This window comes from Gigantopelta aegis, chromosome 1 (genome assembly GCF_016097555.1).
Source record: "Gigantopelta aegis isolate Gae_Host chromosome 1, Gae_host_genome, whole genome shotgun sequence".
NCBI lineage: Eukaryota > Metazoa > Mollusca > Gastropoda > Neomphalida > Peltospiridae > Gigantopelta > Gigantopelta aegis.
The window spans coordinates 40,420,083-40,437,662 of NC_054699.1; the positions used below are offsets into that span (position 1 = coordinate 40,420,083).

The following is a 17,580-nucleotide window of genomic DNA, read 5'->3' on the forward strand; positions in this document are numbered from 1 at the left end:
AGACATATGGTTAAGGACCACACAGATTTTGAGAGGAAACCCGCTGTCGCCACTACATGGGCTACTCTTTCTGATTAGCAGCAAGGGATCTTTTATTTGCACTTCCCACAGGCAGGATAGCACAAACCATGGCCTTTGTTGAACCAGTTATGGATCACTGGTCGGTGCAAGTGGTTTACACCTATCCATTGAGCCTTGCGGAGCACTCACTCAGGGTTTGGAGTCGGTATCTGGCTTAAAAATCCCATGACTCGACTGGGATCTGAACCCAGTACCTACCAGCCTGTAGACCGATGGCCTAACCAAGATGCCACCGAGGCCGGTACACTGGCAGATGATGTACATGAGGTGTGTACATTTTTCAGTCGTTCAGGAGCTTTACCGACGGCAGAAAGTGCTCCTGACCTACGACAATATATATCTCAATGACGGCGTTTGCTGTCAGTGCCGTCGTTAAGTTCGAGCCCTGTTATGGTATGGAACACAGCTTATGAAACGGTCATCTGTGGTTCTCTTGCAGTTACCACTGGGCTACGTTCCACCTCTTCCAGAACATTGGAGAGAAGAAGTTTGTTTTGCTTAACGACACCACTAGAACACATTGATTTAAAGCTGCAGTGTCTGGTTTCAATCGTATACAATCAGGTTTTAAGCATAACTGCACTTTTAATTAACTCGCGAGTTGTCGTCATTAACGCATATCGTCAAATGCTTACTAGCCAGTTAGAACAATTCTCGCCATTTTGTAATACCGAGCGGATTCTAGCAGCCACTTCCTAGCAGCCAATTACGCTAGCAGCCAATTTCAGCACACGCATGGCGACGTTCTAAACACCGGACTCATACGCCTTTTATAATATGTAATGTAGTGTGGTCTATACAAAACTAGTTGGACATCCTATATTACCGTAGTACAGAAGGATTTTTAAAGTGATGCTTCACATATTATAAAAGTGCTTAATAAAACGGTTAAGTTGTATTTATATGGATATTAGTAACAATAAGACTGTGAAAATGAGTCTTGGTTGTTATTTTGTTTTTGTGTTGTTTTTATATAAAGATACTCTTTAAAACTCTAAAATTCTTAAGTTGTAGTGAATACTAAAAATTAGCATAACAGTGTGTTTAAAAGTGAAATACAGGTAACAATCGAAAGGCGTACGAGTCCGATGTTTAGAACGTTAACATGAGTGTCTGCTGAAATTGGCTGCTAGCGTAATTGGCTGCTAGGAATTGACTGCTAGAATCCGCTCGGTTTTTGTAATGCAACAATAGCCGAACCGTACTACTTTTAGCCCAGAGGGAGCCCGGCAAAAGTGTCCCACTTTCAAAATAGTGGGTTTATTTTTAACTTGGAAAAGCCAGTGTAGTGAAACCAATTCGGAGTGCAGCGTCTTATATGCACCAAATCTAATGGGATTTTCTCTTCTATATGCTTAAATAATAAAAATATTCCAGGGAATGCCGCTTTAATAATTATCGCTAATTGGATGTCAAACATTTGGTAATTTTTACATACAGTCTTAGAGAGGAAACCAGCTACTTTTTTCAGTTACTAGCAAGGAATATTTTATATGCTCCATCCCACAGACAGGATAGCACACACCACAGCCTTTGATATACCAGTCGTGGTGCACTGGCTGGATGAGAAATAGCCCCAGACCGAAAACGCATTGAGCGGGCGCATTACCACTGGTAGAATGATGGAAATACATGGTAAAAAAGTCTCAGGTTAGCACATTTTGTCAGAATTTTAGGTTTTGTTCCAACACTAGGGAGGCAGTTGCCCCCACCCCCAACCCACCTGCCCTCTGTCTCGTACACTTATGAATCTGATGATTAATAACCAGGTTACAAGAATTGTGTAATTTACAGATGCTACCTCAAAGCTACACATTGGCTGCTTTCTGCCAAAATTTTATGAGGGCGAAAGAAAGCTACAAATACTGCACTGCAGATTTCGATTAGGAATAAGTGATCTAAATGTCCACAAATCTACACACTTCGTTGGAGAAAATCCGTATTGTACCTGTGGCCATTCTGAAGATTCGAAACATTTATTGTTATTTTGCCCCCTATACAAGTGCCAGACCTACTTATTTAGGTGAAATCATATAAATTTAAATATCAACACATTAAAGGCATATTTTTACAGACCACTGACCTATTTAATGGTCTAACAAAGTATTACCTAACAAAAATAATTTGATTTGTCCCTAAATGTACTTTATTCAACCATCGTCATAACCACCATACTCCATTTATTAATGATATTTTGTAAAAATAATTGAATTATGGCAATGGTCCATAATTCAAAAACAAAAATTGCCGAGAAGGTTGACATGGATTTTAGTCCATCATGGTTCAGTTATGGTGATGCAATAGCTAGATTTGGTTTCCAACAATTAATGTAATTTTTATTAATTATCCATTTTTAGAGAAATAAGGTCCTTAAATCCATGACAGTATGCCTTTAATATATGGTGATCCCAACTTAACACTGGAAGAAAATAAGTCATATTTTCAAAGCAATCCAACATTTCATTGCTGATAAAACCGTTCACCTTCTCCTTTCTTTATTCCTCTTGTTTCTCTATTCTGATCTACATACAAATATTTATATTTTGACAGGTTAAAAATTATAATAGTTTTACTTTTTTCAACGCTAAATGCACATCTTGTATTTTTCTCAACATGTGCATGATGACCAGTTATTACTGCACTTGTATAATATTGGGAAAGGTTTTTATATTGGCTATGCCTGCTGACCAATCCCATCTGTTAATATATAAACAGAAATAAAGATTAGTTTAAACCAATTACAGGTGTTATATCAAAGAGTGGGCAGGAAGTAGCCCAGTGGTACAGCGCTCGCTCGATGTGCGGTCGGTGTGGGATCGATCCCTGTCAGTGAGCCCATTGGGCTATTTCTCGTTCCAGCCAGTGCACCACGACTGGTATATCAAAGGCAGTGGTATGTACTATCATGTCTGTGGGGTGATGCATATAAAAGATCCCTTGCTGCTAATCGAAAAGAGTAGCCCATGAAGTGGCGACAGTGGGTTTCCTCTCTCAATATCTGTGTGGTCCTTAACCATATGTCTGACGCCATATAACCGTAAATAAAATGTGTTGAGTGCGTCGTTAAATACAACATTTTTTTCTTTCTTTATATCAAAGTTGCAAAATGGCTGTTTCCTGCCCAAATTAATTTAACTTTTGCTTTGTAATGTCAACACTATACCTTCAGCTATATACCCATAAAACAAATATAACTAATATTTTATTTTACTAATTAAATAGGAATTTATTCCACTGGAAAATGACCGAGGCGAATACTAAATTATGCCAGGCTCATGTTGCCAACATATGTTCTATTTTCGTGCAACTCATGTGTGTTCAAGTTAAAAGTTTGTTCTGTTTAACAAAATCACTAGAGCATATTGGTTTAATAATTATCACTAATTCAATGTCAAACATTTGTTAATTTTGACATATACACTTGTAGTTTTAGAGAGGAAATCTGCTACATTTGTTTCATTAGTAGCAAGGGATTTTTTATAAGCATCATCCCACAGACAGAACAGCACATACCACAGCCTTTGATACACCAGCTGCAGTGCACTGGCTGGCCTCACCTATTTGACAGCCCTATCCAGTGAACTTGTAGTAAAATTTGTTCTGAGGTAATACAACAGGAATTTAGTCATATTGAAGACACCTGTTTACACAACATATAAAAAATATGGCACTTAATACAGCCAGTGTAAAATTACACTTTCAATATACCTGATTTATCTGTTCAAAAGTATGTGTCGGATCAATTAATTTGTAGTCATTTATCACAAATAAATATAAAATAATCCAAATATGGCACTTAATTTTGACTGTAATATAATATACTTTTTAAAACCTACCAGGGACGCAGCCAGACAAATGTTAGCATTACGCACACCGCTTTATTGGGGAGACTTAATTATTGAAAAAGAGAAGAGGATATTTTATAGAACAATTACAGACAGCCTCAACCTATTTCCGGATGTTTTTTGCATTACGCACGTGCATACTGTGCGTAATGGGCGTTACGTCTTTGTCCTATGCAGAATAATCACAGCCAGTGTAAAAACAACACAACTCGAAATAATGCTATCTGAATAAAAAAAATTTAAAACAAAACTAATACCAGAGACCACTTTGGTACAAACGTCGATGAACATGCAAATTAGGTTTTTCCCAGCAAAAAATATGGCACTTAATACAGCCACTGTAAAAGTTCTCAAAATAATGCTTTCTGAACAAAGAAATTAAAACAAAACTAATACCAGACCACTTTGGTACAAGCGTCGACGAACATGCAAATTAGTCTTCTCCCAGTAAAAAATATGGCACTTAGCACAGCCAGTGTAAAATGTCTCGAAATACTGCTATCCGAACAAAAAAATTTAAACTAATATCAGAGACCACTTTGGTACAAAAATCGACAAACATGCAAATTAGTCTTCTCCCAGTAAAAAATATGGCACTTGACACAGCCAGTGTAAAATGTCTCGAAATAATGCTATCTGAACCAAAAAAATTAAAACAAAACTAGTACCAGAGACCACTTTGGTACAAACGTCGTGGAACATAGAGATTAGTTTTCTCCCAACAAACCTTCCTCGGCCTGTACCTATAGGGGTGTCGGCAGGCCCATGACACCTCCGGGAGGAAGGGGTTACAACACTCACAGTAGCGCGGAGACAGCGTGTTGGTGATGGAGTTGTACACCAGAGGGGTGTAGATATCGTATTTATAACCCCACGCTTTCTGCGTCTCCTTACCGACGGGCGATGGGGCGTACAGCAGGTTGTAGCGCTTCTCTCGCAGTCGTTCACGCGCGTCCTGCAGCCTCTGACGCTCAACGGCAAGGTATCTGAACAGAAAATAGCAATATATAATATTAATAATATTATGGTTATTTGGTTTAAACAATATTTATTTTGTTAAAGCATATTGGGATTGGTCAACAGGCTTAACCAATATTAAGACCTCTCCTATTAATAATATTATGGTTATTTTGTTTAAACAATATTTATTTTGTTAAAGCATATTGGGATTGGTCAACAGGCGTAACCTATATTAAGACCTCTCCCTACATTTTACAAGCAGATACATGTTTAAATACTACCGACTTACATAGATGAACAAAGAGGAAGAAAAAGAGAAGGGAAAGAGAAAGAGGAGGTGTGGGTATAGTGAGTAGAAAACTGAGACAGAAACAGACAGAGAGAGAAATAGAGAGAGAGAGAGAGAGAGAGAGAGAGAGAGAGAGAGAGAGAGAGAGAGAGAGAGAGAGAGAGAGAGAGAGAGAGAGAGAGAGGGGAGGGAGGGAGGGAGGGAGGGATGGAGGGAGGGAGAGATAGAGATAGAGATAGAGATAGAGATAGAGAGACAGAGACAGAGACAGAGACAGACAGTGAGACAGACAGACAGACAGAGAGAGAGAGAGAGAGGGAGGGAGGGAGGGAGGGAGGGAGGGAGGGAGGGAGAGATAGAGATAGAGATAGAGATAGAGAGAGAGAGAGAGAGAGAGAGAGAGAGAGACAGACAGACAGTGAGACAGAGAGAGAGAGAGAGAGAGAGAGAGAGAGAGAGAGAGAGAGAGAGAGAGAGAGAGAGAGAGAGAGAGAGAGAGAGAGAGAGAGAGAGAGAGAGAGAGAGAGAGAGAGACATATTAATATTAAGCATATCTCAAAAACAAGGATCATGGCCTCAAAAGATGGTGTTTACTCGAACCCAAACGACTCAACTAAATCGACAAGACTGCCAGCCAATTTAAATTAATAAATAGCATTTGTATCAAATAAAATTAAATATGCATCACCTGATCTGATTGGCTGTAACTTGTAGCAAATGAAACGAAGTATGAGCAATACGTTATTTGATTGGTTGTTATCTTGAATCAATTAAAAATAAATATAAATCACCTGATCTGATTGGCTGTATCTTGCTGTGTTTTTGAGAACTCTTTTGTGCGGTGAGACAGAAGATGAGTCATCATTGCAGGTGGCAGAGGACTCGCACCTGAAATAAAAAAATAAAAAATCTTTTAACTGTTATTCATATACTGTAAATATACTACATGTATGTATGTATGTATTGCGGTATGAATGAATTGTGAGTGGTCAACAATGGCTCAAAATGTGTGTATAAACTCCTGTGACTTCAACTTGTGAGTTATATATTACAAAAAACCCACAAGTACAGTAGACTCTATCCAAACTGGCATCTGTCTAAACCGGGTTTCTGTGTAAACCGGCAGTTTTAAAGTCCCGTCCAGCTACCGATAATTTATTCTGAATAAAACTCTGCCAAAACCAGATGCTGTCTATTCCAGATTTCAGATGCAAATTCAAGAACAAAGGAAGGGTTTATTTAGTAATTATCTCCATCTACAACGCCACGCTATCTTACCTAGAGCTACTGTCTGCTTGTTGTCACCTTTTAAACAATGACGGCAGTTCCCCAGTAATTAGGACACCAAAGTGTTATGAAATAATTGAGCCCTCTTTGAAGGCTTAATAAACAATGCACCACACCTGTTGTAACGGGTGTATAGGTAGCAAGATCAACTGGATTATTATTAGTATGTGTTCATATCTACATGTAACTGCCTTGTATTATACCAATTTGGATTACCAGAAAATCACAGACATCCGTGACAGACTATTTTTAGCCGACACTCAGTAGACTATTGAACAACTGTGACATTCATTAAAACTATAAAACTATAAATTGTTACCTGTATTTCATGTGTTTTCAATCAACAAAATAATGTTATTTATTCTACTTCTTGTTTTTAAATGCATTCTGGTTTGAACACATTTGTATTACGGTCAAAACGTTGGTACCGATAGAGGATATTTTTCACGTTTATAACAGTCACTCAGACAAGTGTTACACATAGTTCAAACGTTTGGTGAATAGGATGTTTTATTTACATTGGTATTTTCTGATTACAACATGTATATAGAGAATAACTAGTTAATGGTGCTCATGTATATAGTATTATATATGTATATTATCATTTTATATATTTACATGTATTTCATTTTCATTGTAATCAAAAACAAAAGTATTTATATAGCTGTGTTCACACTCACACCAGATATATAGAGAATAGCTAGTTAATGACGTCGGATATCGGATTTATCCTGTGACGGTAAGAATGGGAAATTCCGCGAGGCTCTGTCGGGCGGAATTTCTCATTCGGCCTGGACAGGATAAAGCAGATATCCGACGTCAGTAACTAGTTATTATCTTTATCCTGCAGACCATAAAAATTAAGGGGAACAGCTATTATTTCTGTTATTTTAGCCACATTGTACGATGACATAGAGGTCAAATGAGCAATCTTGTAATGTAGCTATACGTGCGACGTTATAAAGTGATGTCAAAAGTCATAATCTGCTAGTATACGTTTATGACTTTGCTTTCATCAGTCATCATAATCTGTCAATAGAAACAGTGGTTGCAGGATAAATTGCCAGAACCGTAACTCCGGACAGAATCTGTCTAAACCAGCATATTTAATTGATTCCAAGTGAACCTGGTTTATAACACTGTACATTATGTTAGTCCTGAGCTGAGGTGAAAGCTCATACCCAGTTACAGCAGCTAACTGTGGTGATCAGTGTTTCTGCCAGAAAGAAATGTTTGCGCCACTATGGAACTGAATGCAACCACAGTCAACAGGGAGTATTGGGGTGCCTCCCCTAAAAAAAAAAAATGCATACAAATTTGGGTATGGCGCCATACCCATTTTACCCTCTGGCAGAAAACCTTTAGCACAGAGACAAAGAAATTTTTTGGTTTTGGACATTGCAAATATCGATGATGATGATATGAATGGTGAAGACCCAGTATTTTCATTTCAGTATGGGACTACTTGACAGGTCCGTGCTCCACGCTTGATGTCCGGGATACACGAAACCTGCAGTGCATGCCAGGTAATCATCCCCCATGTGGGGTCATACACTCAGGAGACACACCCATAATCGCACCCGTGAAGTGGGTGAAACTCAGTGTATGTGGCCTTACACTCTGGATTGGAGCTGGTATTGGCATGAAAAATTGCCCATTGCCTCAGGTGGGATGCGAACCCAGTACCTACCAGCATCAAGTTCAAAGTGGGTGAACCTTGAACACTCTAACTTACTGTATGATCTGGCTTCATCAATCTTCAGTCTGTCCATTTCCTGGTTGATTTTAAAATTCGATCGGCCTCTGGCAACCCTTTCCTGAAAACATACAAATAAATAAATAAATAAATAAACAATAAATAAATAAATAAATAAATAAATAAACAATAAATAAACAATAAACAAACAAACAAACAATAAATAAATAAATAAATAAACAATAAATAAATAAACAATAAATAAATACAGTCACAGTGAGTTGAGCATCAGTTTGAAAACCGGATTAGAGACACAAGCCGCAGTATTTCAAAGTTTGTTTTGTTTAACAACACCACTAGAGAACATTGATTAATTAATTAATTAATTAATCAATCATCGGCTATTGGATGTCAAACATTTGGTAATTCTGACACATAGTCATCAGAGGAAACCTGCTACATTTTTCTATTAGCAGCAAGGGATCTTTTATATGCACTTACACACACACACACACACACACACACACACACACACCACCCACCACCACCACCACCACCACCAAATTCCTACTCCAGATATCATTCCTACGGGCCTGTTAAAAGGGAGCTGTTCCTCATCACTCCCCTGAGACTAGTTCAAGAAGAGTAATTGTTATCTCCCTTTAGCATGTGAATTTAGATCGGTATTAATATGGTCACATCTTAAATGGCTCCCCATAATCTAAGTCTGGGCCCGTGCTTATAAAGCTCTTAGAGTCCAGACTCAATCTGTAATGAAAAAGTTTGTTTTGTTTAACAACACCACTGGAGCACATTGATGTAACAAAGGCTGTAGTATGTACTATCCTGTCTGTGGGATGGTGGATATAAAAGATCCCTTGCTGCTAATCGAAAAGAGTAGCCCATGATGTGGCAACAGCGGGTTTCCTCTCTTAATGTCTGTGTGGTCCGTAACCATATGTCTGACGCCATATAACCGTAAATAAAATGTGTTGAGTGTGTCGTTAAATAAAACATTTCCTTCCTTCTTTTTCGTTCTGAACCCTCCCCCCCCCCCCCCCTCCCCCATCTACAAAAGGGCTAAATCTGCCCTAGTAAGTTAGGGGAGCAATTGATCACTCCCCTCAATTCTGTTCACAAATAATTAAGAATTGTCTGTTATCTCTTTTACGTTCATCAGGTTATGAACAAAACAAATCATCAGCAAACTGTGTGAATCGACGAAGCCGTTCTCACAAAATAACAAAAAGTGCTTATAATTAAATTTGAATCATACTTGTTAATAATAAAACTAAAATGCTCAATAAGACAACTTAAAAAATTGCCCATATAAAATGACATCATCAGATATGATGTACCCTGACAATGTAATTTTTAAATATGTTCATCAAGAAATATAATTTAATTAAACTATTTTTGTTCTTACCACAATTCTGTGAGTGTGTTCTTTCTCAACCTCTGTCATACATTGTAATTTAAACTATTTTCGTTCTTACCACAATTCTGTGAGTGCGTTCTTCCTCGACCTCTGTCATAATTTAATTAAACTATTTTTGTTCTTACCACAGTTCTGTGAGTGTGTTCTTTCTCAACCTCTGTCATACATTGTAATTTAACAATTTTAGTTTTTATCACAATTCTGTGAGTGCGTTCTTCCTCGACGTCTGTCATAATTTAATTAAACTATTTTTGTTCTTACCACAATTCTGTGAGTGCGTTCTTCCTCGACTTCTGTCATAATTTAATCTATTTTTGTTCTTACTACAATTCTGTGAGTGCATTCTTTCTCGACTTCTGTCATAATTTAAACTATTTTTGTTCTCATCACAATTCTGTGAGTGCATTCTTCCTCGACCTCTGTCATAATTTAATTAAACTATTTTTGTTCTTACCACAATTCTGTGAGTGTGTTCTTTCTCAACCTCTGTCATACATTGTAATTTAAACTATTTTTGTTCTTACCACAATTCTGTGAGTGCGTTCTTTCTCGACCTCTGTCATACATTGTAATTTAAACTATTTTTGTTCTTACCACAATTCTGTGAGTGCGTTCCTTCTCGACCTCGTTGAGGTAGTCGAGTCGGTCGAGAAGATGCGCGCGTTCGTTCATCTGTAACTCGACGTCACGGATCTGTCGCTGGATCTTCTCGAGTTTCATCTCTCGGAGCAGCAGCTTGTCAACGATCTGCATCGTACTCGACATGCTTCACTGGTTCTACGTCAGCAGGACTTCTAAAATTAAAAAAAAATCATTTAGCCATGGGATCTGTGATTTTAAAAATCTACTAGCCATGGAATCAGTGATTTTAAAAATCCACTAGCCATGGGATCAGTGATTTTAAAAATCTACTAGCCATGGAATCAGTGATTTTAAAAATCTACTAGCCATGGAATCAGTGATTTTTAAAATCCACTAGCCATGGAATCAGTGATTTTTAAAATCCACTAGCCATGGAATCAGTGATTTTAAAAATACACTAGCCATGGGATCAGTTTTTTTTAATTTACGAGCCACGATTAAAAATTCACTAGCCCTACTTTACTTTAAATTTAATATAATTTTACTAAATAATAGTAATAATCAGATATGTCACATAAAGAGTGAGATAGACTTAAAAACACTCACATTGGGGGTTTGGGATGGGTCAGGATATTCATATTTACTAAATAGACTTAACTGCAACATTTGACCAAATAAATTCACTAGCCGTCGGGCATGGCAATAGTAGTTATTTACTAGCCCAACATTGAATATCACTAGCCATGGGAGTGGGACTACCATAATCTAGAAGTCCTGCGTTAAAAACCTGCGCACACACACAATTTTTTTGTTTAAAGGATGGAAGGAAGGAAATGTTTACATAAATGATGCACTCAACACATTTTATTTACAATTATATGGCGTCAGACATATGATTAAGGACTACACAGATACTGAGAGAGGAAACACACTGTTGCCACTTCATGGGCTACTCTTATCTGAATTTTTGTTGATCATCAATTAATGTTTTGCATCTACCATAGTTTGACACCCAATAGCCGATGTATTTTTCGTGCTGGGGTGTCATTAAACATTCATTTATTCATTCATTCATCTGATTCTGTTTTGCTTAACCTGTAATAACTATGTATATGATGTCCTAAATTTAATGAATTCACAAAAAACATATACTGACAGACAGACATATATACATATATTGTTATATGTATAAAGAGCTAGTAGGGAACCTCAACCTAACCCAAAAACAAATCCTAACTCTAAACCTAAAACTAACCATAACATTGGGAGGGATTGGGGGTAACAGTCGGATATTTTTACCACTCTTGCGAGTCTTGGTATGATATTTTATTGGTAGGACTTTCCTTTCAACGACCTTTGACACTGTCACATATGAAGAACATTATAAATACTTATAAACAGTTAGGGTTAGTGACAGTGCCAAAGGAAAGTCCTTCCATTTTATTTATTTATTTTCAAAAAGTAAAAGCAGCATTCGGTATTAGCAATAGCTGTATACTGTTGGTCATAGCACATACAAATGTTTGGCGCGTAACTGTACTTCACTGGGTACATTCCAAACAAAATTGTTTCTGACTCAGTTATTATCTAATCTACATAACACGGACCTGTTCGCTGATCGATTGATATGATAAATTGTTATCTAAGTCATCATTCACTGTGTTTTAATCCGAATGACTCCTGCTACTGCGTAATTTTAATTATGCATTAGCTACCAGTCTCGAAGCGTGGGTTGTGCGACGCCATTTCTAAACAAATGTTGTTGGGTCTCACATAACGGTTTCAGATTCTGTTGAAAATAGACTAAGATTTTTAATAGGCGGGTACAGGTAAATCAGAAACGTAATTTTTTAACATTAGACGTTAGTCAACGTGCCAGATTGTGGGGATGCGCCGATTTCATAAGATTTGTTACGACGTGATAAGACAGTTAAAGTTTGTTTTCTTTAACATTTGATAATTTTGACATGCATAGTCTTATAAAAGATACCTGCTACATTTTTACATTAATAGCCTAGCAAGGGATATTTTATATGCGCCATCCCACAAACAGGATATCAATATACCACGGCCATTGATATACCAGTCGTGATGCACTGGCTGGAGCGAGAAATAGCCCAATGGGCCCACCGACGGGGATCGATCCGAGACCGACCATGCATCAAGCGAGCGCTTCACCACTGGGATACGTCTAGCTCTGATAAGACAGATCCAGCCAGTGCACTACGACTGGTATATCAAAGGCCGGGATATGTGCTGTCCTGTCTGTGGGATGGTGTATATAAAAGATCCCTTGCTACTAATGGGAAAATGTAGCGGGTATCCTGTCTAAGAGTCAGATATTACCAAATTGTTGACATCCAATAGTCGATTAATAATAAATCAATGTGCTCTAGTGGTGTCGTTGAACAAAAGACAGTTTCTGTTTCTTTTAATATGACAGGAATCCAGCCGTACGCGACTTTGTGTATGGCATGCGAGTACATTCTAATATGTTATGTGTGTGGTTGTTTAATCTGTAATTATTTATCACAAATGAAGAAAGAAATGTTTTATTTAACGACGCACTCGATACATTTTATTTACGGTTATATGGCGTCAAACACATGGTATAGACCACACAGATAATGAGAGAGGAAACCCGCTGTCGCCACTTCATGGGCTACTCTTTTCGATTAGCAGCAAGGGATCTTATCACAAATAAATGAGAAAATAGCTAAATATGAAACTAAATATGTGCCCCCTGTCTCCTCCCCCTCCCAATTCGAGGATAATTTTTTTAATGTACGTTTTTTTTTTTATTCCATACAAAGGTGAAACTATGGCTTGTGCGTCCTCCCCCAATCCCCCACCCACCCCTCACCCCCGCAATTATGGAGGCTGTGACACCCACTAGAGTAGGGTCTCCACGAGTAGGCCTACTCGAGTACTCGGGCACGGGCTGAGTCTAGCTGTACTCGAGTCCGTTCACAGGACTCGAGTACCCGTACAAGAAAGAGCACTCTTATGTAATTAAATTATATTTGTTTGCGTCATTATATCGGAGACAATCATTTCGTTCGCAAACTTTATCAAAAACATTTTCAATATGCTGTGTTATGAGAATGTGTGGAATGCAATACAATGGCATGATTTAGCATCCATGTTCAGCGCTGAAATTAAAATACATAATGCTATTCAGGGGCGTAGCGTGATCTGGACCTGGAAGCGGGGGGGGGGGGGGGTCGAATATGAACCAAGTGGACCTTTTTCTATTTTGTTTTTGTACCACCAGAAACTCCATATGTATAAACCTGTATGTTTTAGTTCTGAAAGCGGACCATTTGCTTCAGCGGGGGGGGGGGGGGGGGGGGGGGGTGTCGTCCGAACCCCCTGAACCCCCCTAGCCTACGCCCCTGCTATTTGACTTTCGTCCGTAGTCTCATTATCATCTATTGTAAGTGTCGGGTACTCGGGTCCGGGTCGAGTTTGACCCTTTACTTTGCTACTTTGGACTCTATAGGTTGTGTCATCTCCGCACTTCAGATATCGTTTAGGGACGGTCCATGAATGTCAATGGTTTTCATAATCCTAACAATGTTAGGATTGGGTTTGACCCCCTCTCCCCATCCCCTAATCCTAACATAAAAACATTGATATAATGTGTACGAAACATTGACCTTCGATGGACCGATGTTTTACCTGAAAAGCAATCCGAACATGGCTTTTACCTCCTCACCCCCTTCCGAACATTGTTCGGATTGTGAAGCACATCGATATTTATGGACCGTCCCTTACGCCACTTGTCACCGACTTATAAAATTGTTTCTAATGTAAAACATAAAACAAAAATAATAATGAAAACTAAACAAACAAACAGAATCAACCTCACGTTTTTAACAACTGCGGATGTTGAAAAAGCAAACAATTAAGGGAATTAAATAAATAAATACAGGAATGAAAGAAAGAAAGGTTTCATTTAACGACGCACTAAACACATTGTATTTACGGTTATATGGCGTCAGACATATGGTTGAGGACTACAAAGATATTGAGAAAGGAAAGCCGCTGTCGCCACTTCATGGGCTACTCTTTTCGATTAGCAGCAAGGGATCTTTTATATGCACCATCCCACAGACAGTGTAGTAGGCTACATACCACGGCCTTTGATATACCAGTCGGCTGGAACGAGAAACATGGGCGTACGACCCGGGGGGGGGGGCAGGGGGGGCAGGGGGGGGGCAATTGCAAAACAGTGGGAAAACAGTGGGAAAAATTCGGGCAGTTTTTATTTGGGTAAAATTTCGGGCAAATCAATCCCCAAAATTACATTCTGTGGGGCGTATGTGGAAAGAACAACAACCCCCCCCCCCCCACACACACACACACACACACCACCCTACACCCCCCCTACTCACGGTTTTTTTTACGGGATGGCTCTACTCCCACCCACCCCAGGCGCGTATACAGGAATTTTAACAGGGTAGGTCTAGACTGTGGAGAGACATGCTCCACTGGGATTTTTTTTTTTTATTGAACCAAAAAAAAAGTGCTTGTGCGAGAAGTGGGTGTTGATTCCCTAGATACGCGCCTGACCTCCACCTTTGATTTCGACGAATTTGGAAGAGAGTTCCATGAAACAATAACATGGCATAGTCCTAATGCTGAGTACAATAACCTATTATATATATATTTTTTTTTTTTTGTTATCTACAACGGTGTAAATATCATGTAATGATTATACATATAGCTGTCAATCAAAATAGGCTACGTGCTAATGTCATCATCAGATCATGTTTGATAACAGATTATTACACCTGCATGGATACTGTCATCAGTAATTTACATAACAATATAGTGTCTACGTGGCTTTTGTAACATCTACCAGTCTCGGTGACACAGTGGTTAAGCCATCGGACTACAGGCTGATAGGTACAGGGTTCGCAGCCCGGTACCGGCTCCAACCCAGAGCGAGTTCTTAAGGGCTCAATGTGTAGGTGTAAGGCCACTACACCCTCTTCTACCAGTGGCGGATCAAGAAAATCCGTTTAGGGGGGGGGGGGGAGGGGGCCCCAATGACATGAGGCGGAATGCCAAGGGAACGTTGGGGGAGGTTTGGAGGGGGATCGTAATTTTATTTATTTTTTTAAATTAATATATAATAAAATTATAACTCGCAAAATTTAGGGGATGGTGGTGAGTGGGCCCCTGTCCCCCCTCCCCCCACCCCATAGAACCGCCTTTATCTATTATTATTATTATTATTATTATTATTATTATTATATAGTGTGTTGTGAAGTTGAATAACCAGCGTTTTTCATCGATTTAATAAATTTTCCTTAGAATTTGATTGCTAGTCCATGGGGGGATTTAAAAGTTAAACGTTTGTTTTGTTTGACGACATCACTAGAGCATATTGATTTTCTTATATTAATATCAACTATTGGATGTCAAAGATTTGGTAATATTGTCTAAAGCGTGGAAACCCGCTAAATTTTTTCACAAGTAGCAATGTCTCTTTTATATTCACCACCCCCATAAGCGTACCAGACGTGTGTGTGTGTGTAGGGATGTGGGGGGGGGGGGGGGGGGTGCGAATCTTCAAATTCGGAAGAAAAAAAAAATCGGGGAAAATTAACTGGTCTAAATTTTCATCATTTTACACACAATATTAATTGTAATACATGCAAAAATGCGTAGGGATTCGTTTGCAACCCTATATGACTGTTTGACAGTAATGCTAATATGAATTTAAGCGTTGAAATCCAGTTTCGCGGAAACTTTTGTTGAATTCGGGCAAAAATCAGCCTGTCCCCCTACAAAAATGGGAGCCCGTACGCCTATGACCATCCCACAGACAGGACAGCACATACCACCGCATTTTAAATACCAGTCGTGGTGCACTGGCCGAAACGAGAAATATTTCAATGGGCCCACTGACGGTGATCGATCCTAGACTGACCACGCACCAGGCGAGCGTTTTATCACTACGTTATACATATATATATATATATATTATATATATATATATATATATATATATATATATATATATATAGATTGCAAAGATATTGGGCATATATTTCTATGTTGAGTAAATATAATAATGTCAAATATCAATGTCAGATATATTAAATTATTAAAAAAAGCGATTTCAGGGGGGGTTCGGTCGAACCCATCGACCCCCCCCCCCCCCATGTACGCCCATGTGGGCCCATTGGGCTATTTCTCGTTCCAGCCAGTGCACCACGACTGGTATATCAAAGGCCGTGGTGCATATAAAAGATCCCTTGCTGCTAATCGAAAAGAGTAGCCCATGAAGTGGTGACAGCGGGTTTCCTTCCTCAATATCTGTGTGGTCCTTAACCATATGCCCGACGCCATATAACCGTAAATAAAATGTGATGAGTGCGTCGTTAAATAAAACATTTCCTTCCTTCCAATAGCCGATGATTAATATATCAAAACAAACTGAGGCAATGTATTATTTTCTGAATTGGGGGGAAAGGGGAAGGGACCTCACCTCTCCCCTCCAACCACCCACCCCCCACCCCACCCCTTTTTGCATTTTCTTTTATAGCGAAATTATTCTACTCTACGTCACACTGCCAGAAATGTGTTCATCGCACAGACGATTTCGTTCATTTGGGACGAGTTCTTGTTGCCACGGATACCGTGAGAAAATCGATAGTTCCATGCACCAAAATGTAGAAGATGATATTGGAAAAACCGACCTTTGTCTTGTTGGTGGCGTAAGAAGATCTGTGATCGATTTCGAGGTGAACGTCTTCGCAGAAGATCAGTTTCTCAACAAATCTGCCCTGTCGCACGAGCAGTGCGCGAGCGAAGAGGAAAATGTCGCCTGCGACATGTATAGTCAAGGAGCATTAAGGTCAAACATGGACATGCCGCAGAAATAAAATTGTAGTAGGGCCTACATACAGTATAGCAAATTTTTTCAGTATGTATGGTTGCAGAATATCATTATGAACTGAGAGAAACGTCTGGGGTTTTTTTTTCTTCTCTTTTTTTTAAATAAAGAATATAAAAAGAAATTATTTTGATATTCAGTCACAATAATATTCAGATGCATAAGCGCACGAGACAGGGTGGGGTGGGGTGGGGTGGTCAACTGCTGGAGCAAATCCTTAAATTCGGGAAAAAACGATAAAGATATTCGGGTAAAATGTAGTAATCTCAGATCTTTTAGCCATGTATTTTTATCATTCTACCCGCAAAATTAGTTGTAAATCTATGTAAAAATGCTTTGTGATTCGTTTGTAATCCTATATAGCTGTTTGGCAGTAATGCTAATATATAAATAAATGTTGTTATCCACATTTGGGTAAAAACGCCCATGTTCAGATGTGTGTCAAGTGTAAAGTATATAGACCAGTGTGGCCTTAATGGTTACAGGCCTTGG

The 17,580-nt window shown here is 38.8% G+C and overlaps 1 protein-coding gene across 1 annotated transcript in view; it reads right to left on the reverse strand.

Annotated features, from left to right (window-relative positions):
- Window positions 1–11,916, reverse strand: part of LOC121374984 — a 91,659-nt gene extending 79,743 nt beyond the window's left edge. The window contains exons 1-5 of the mRNA XM_041502165.1: window positions 11,786–11,916; window positions 10,191–10,390; window positions 8,198–8,279; window positions 5,967–6,063; window positions 4,821–4,912 (exon numbers count right to left, since the gene is read on the reverse strand). Coding sequence (XP_041358099.1) covers window positions 4,821–4,912; window positions 5,967–6,063; window positions 8,198–8,279; window positions 10,191–10,361 — 442 coding nt within the window. The 5' untranslated portion in view covers window positions 10,362–10,390; window positions 11,786–11,916. The remainder of the gene's footprint in view (window positions 1–4,820; window positions 4,913–5,966; window positions 6,064–8,197; window positions 8,280–10,190; window positions 10,391–11,785) is intronic.
- Between the last annotated feature and the right edge of the window lie 5,664 nt (window positions 11,917–17,580).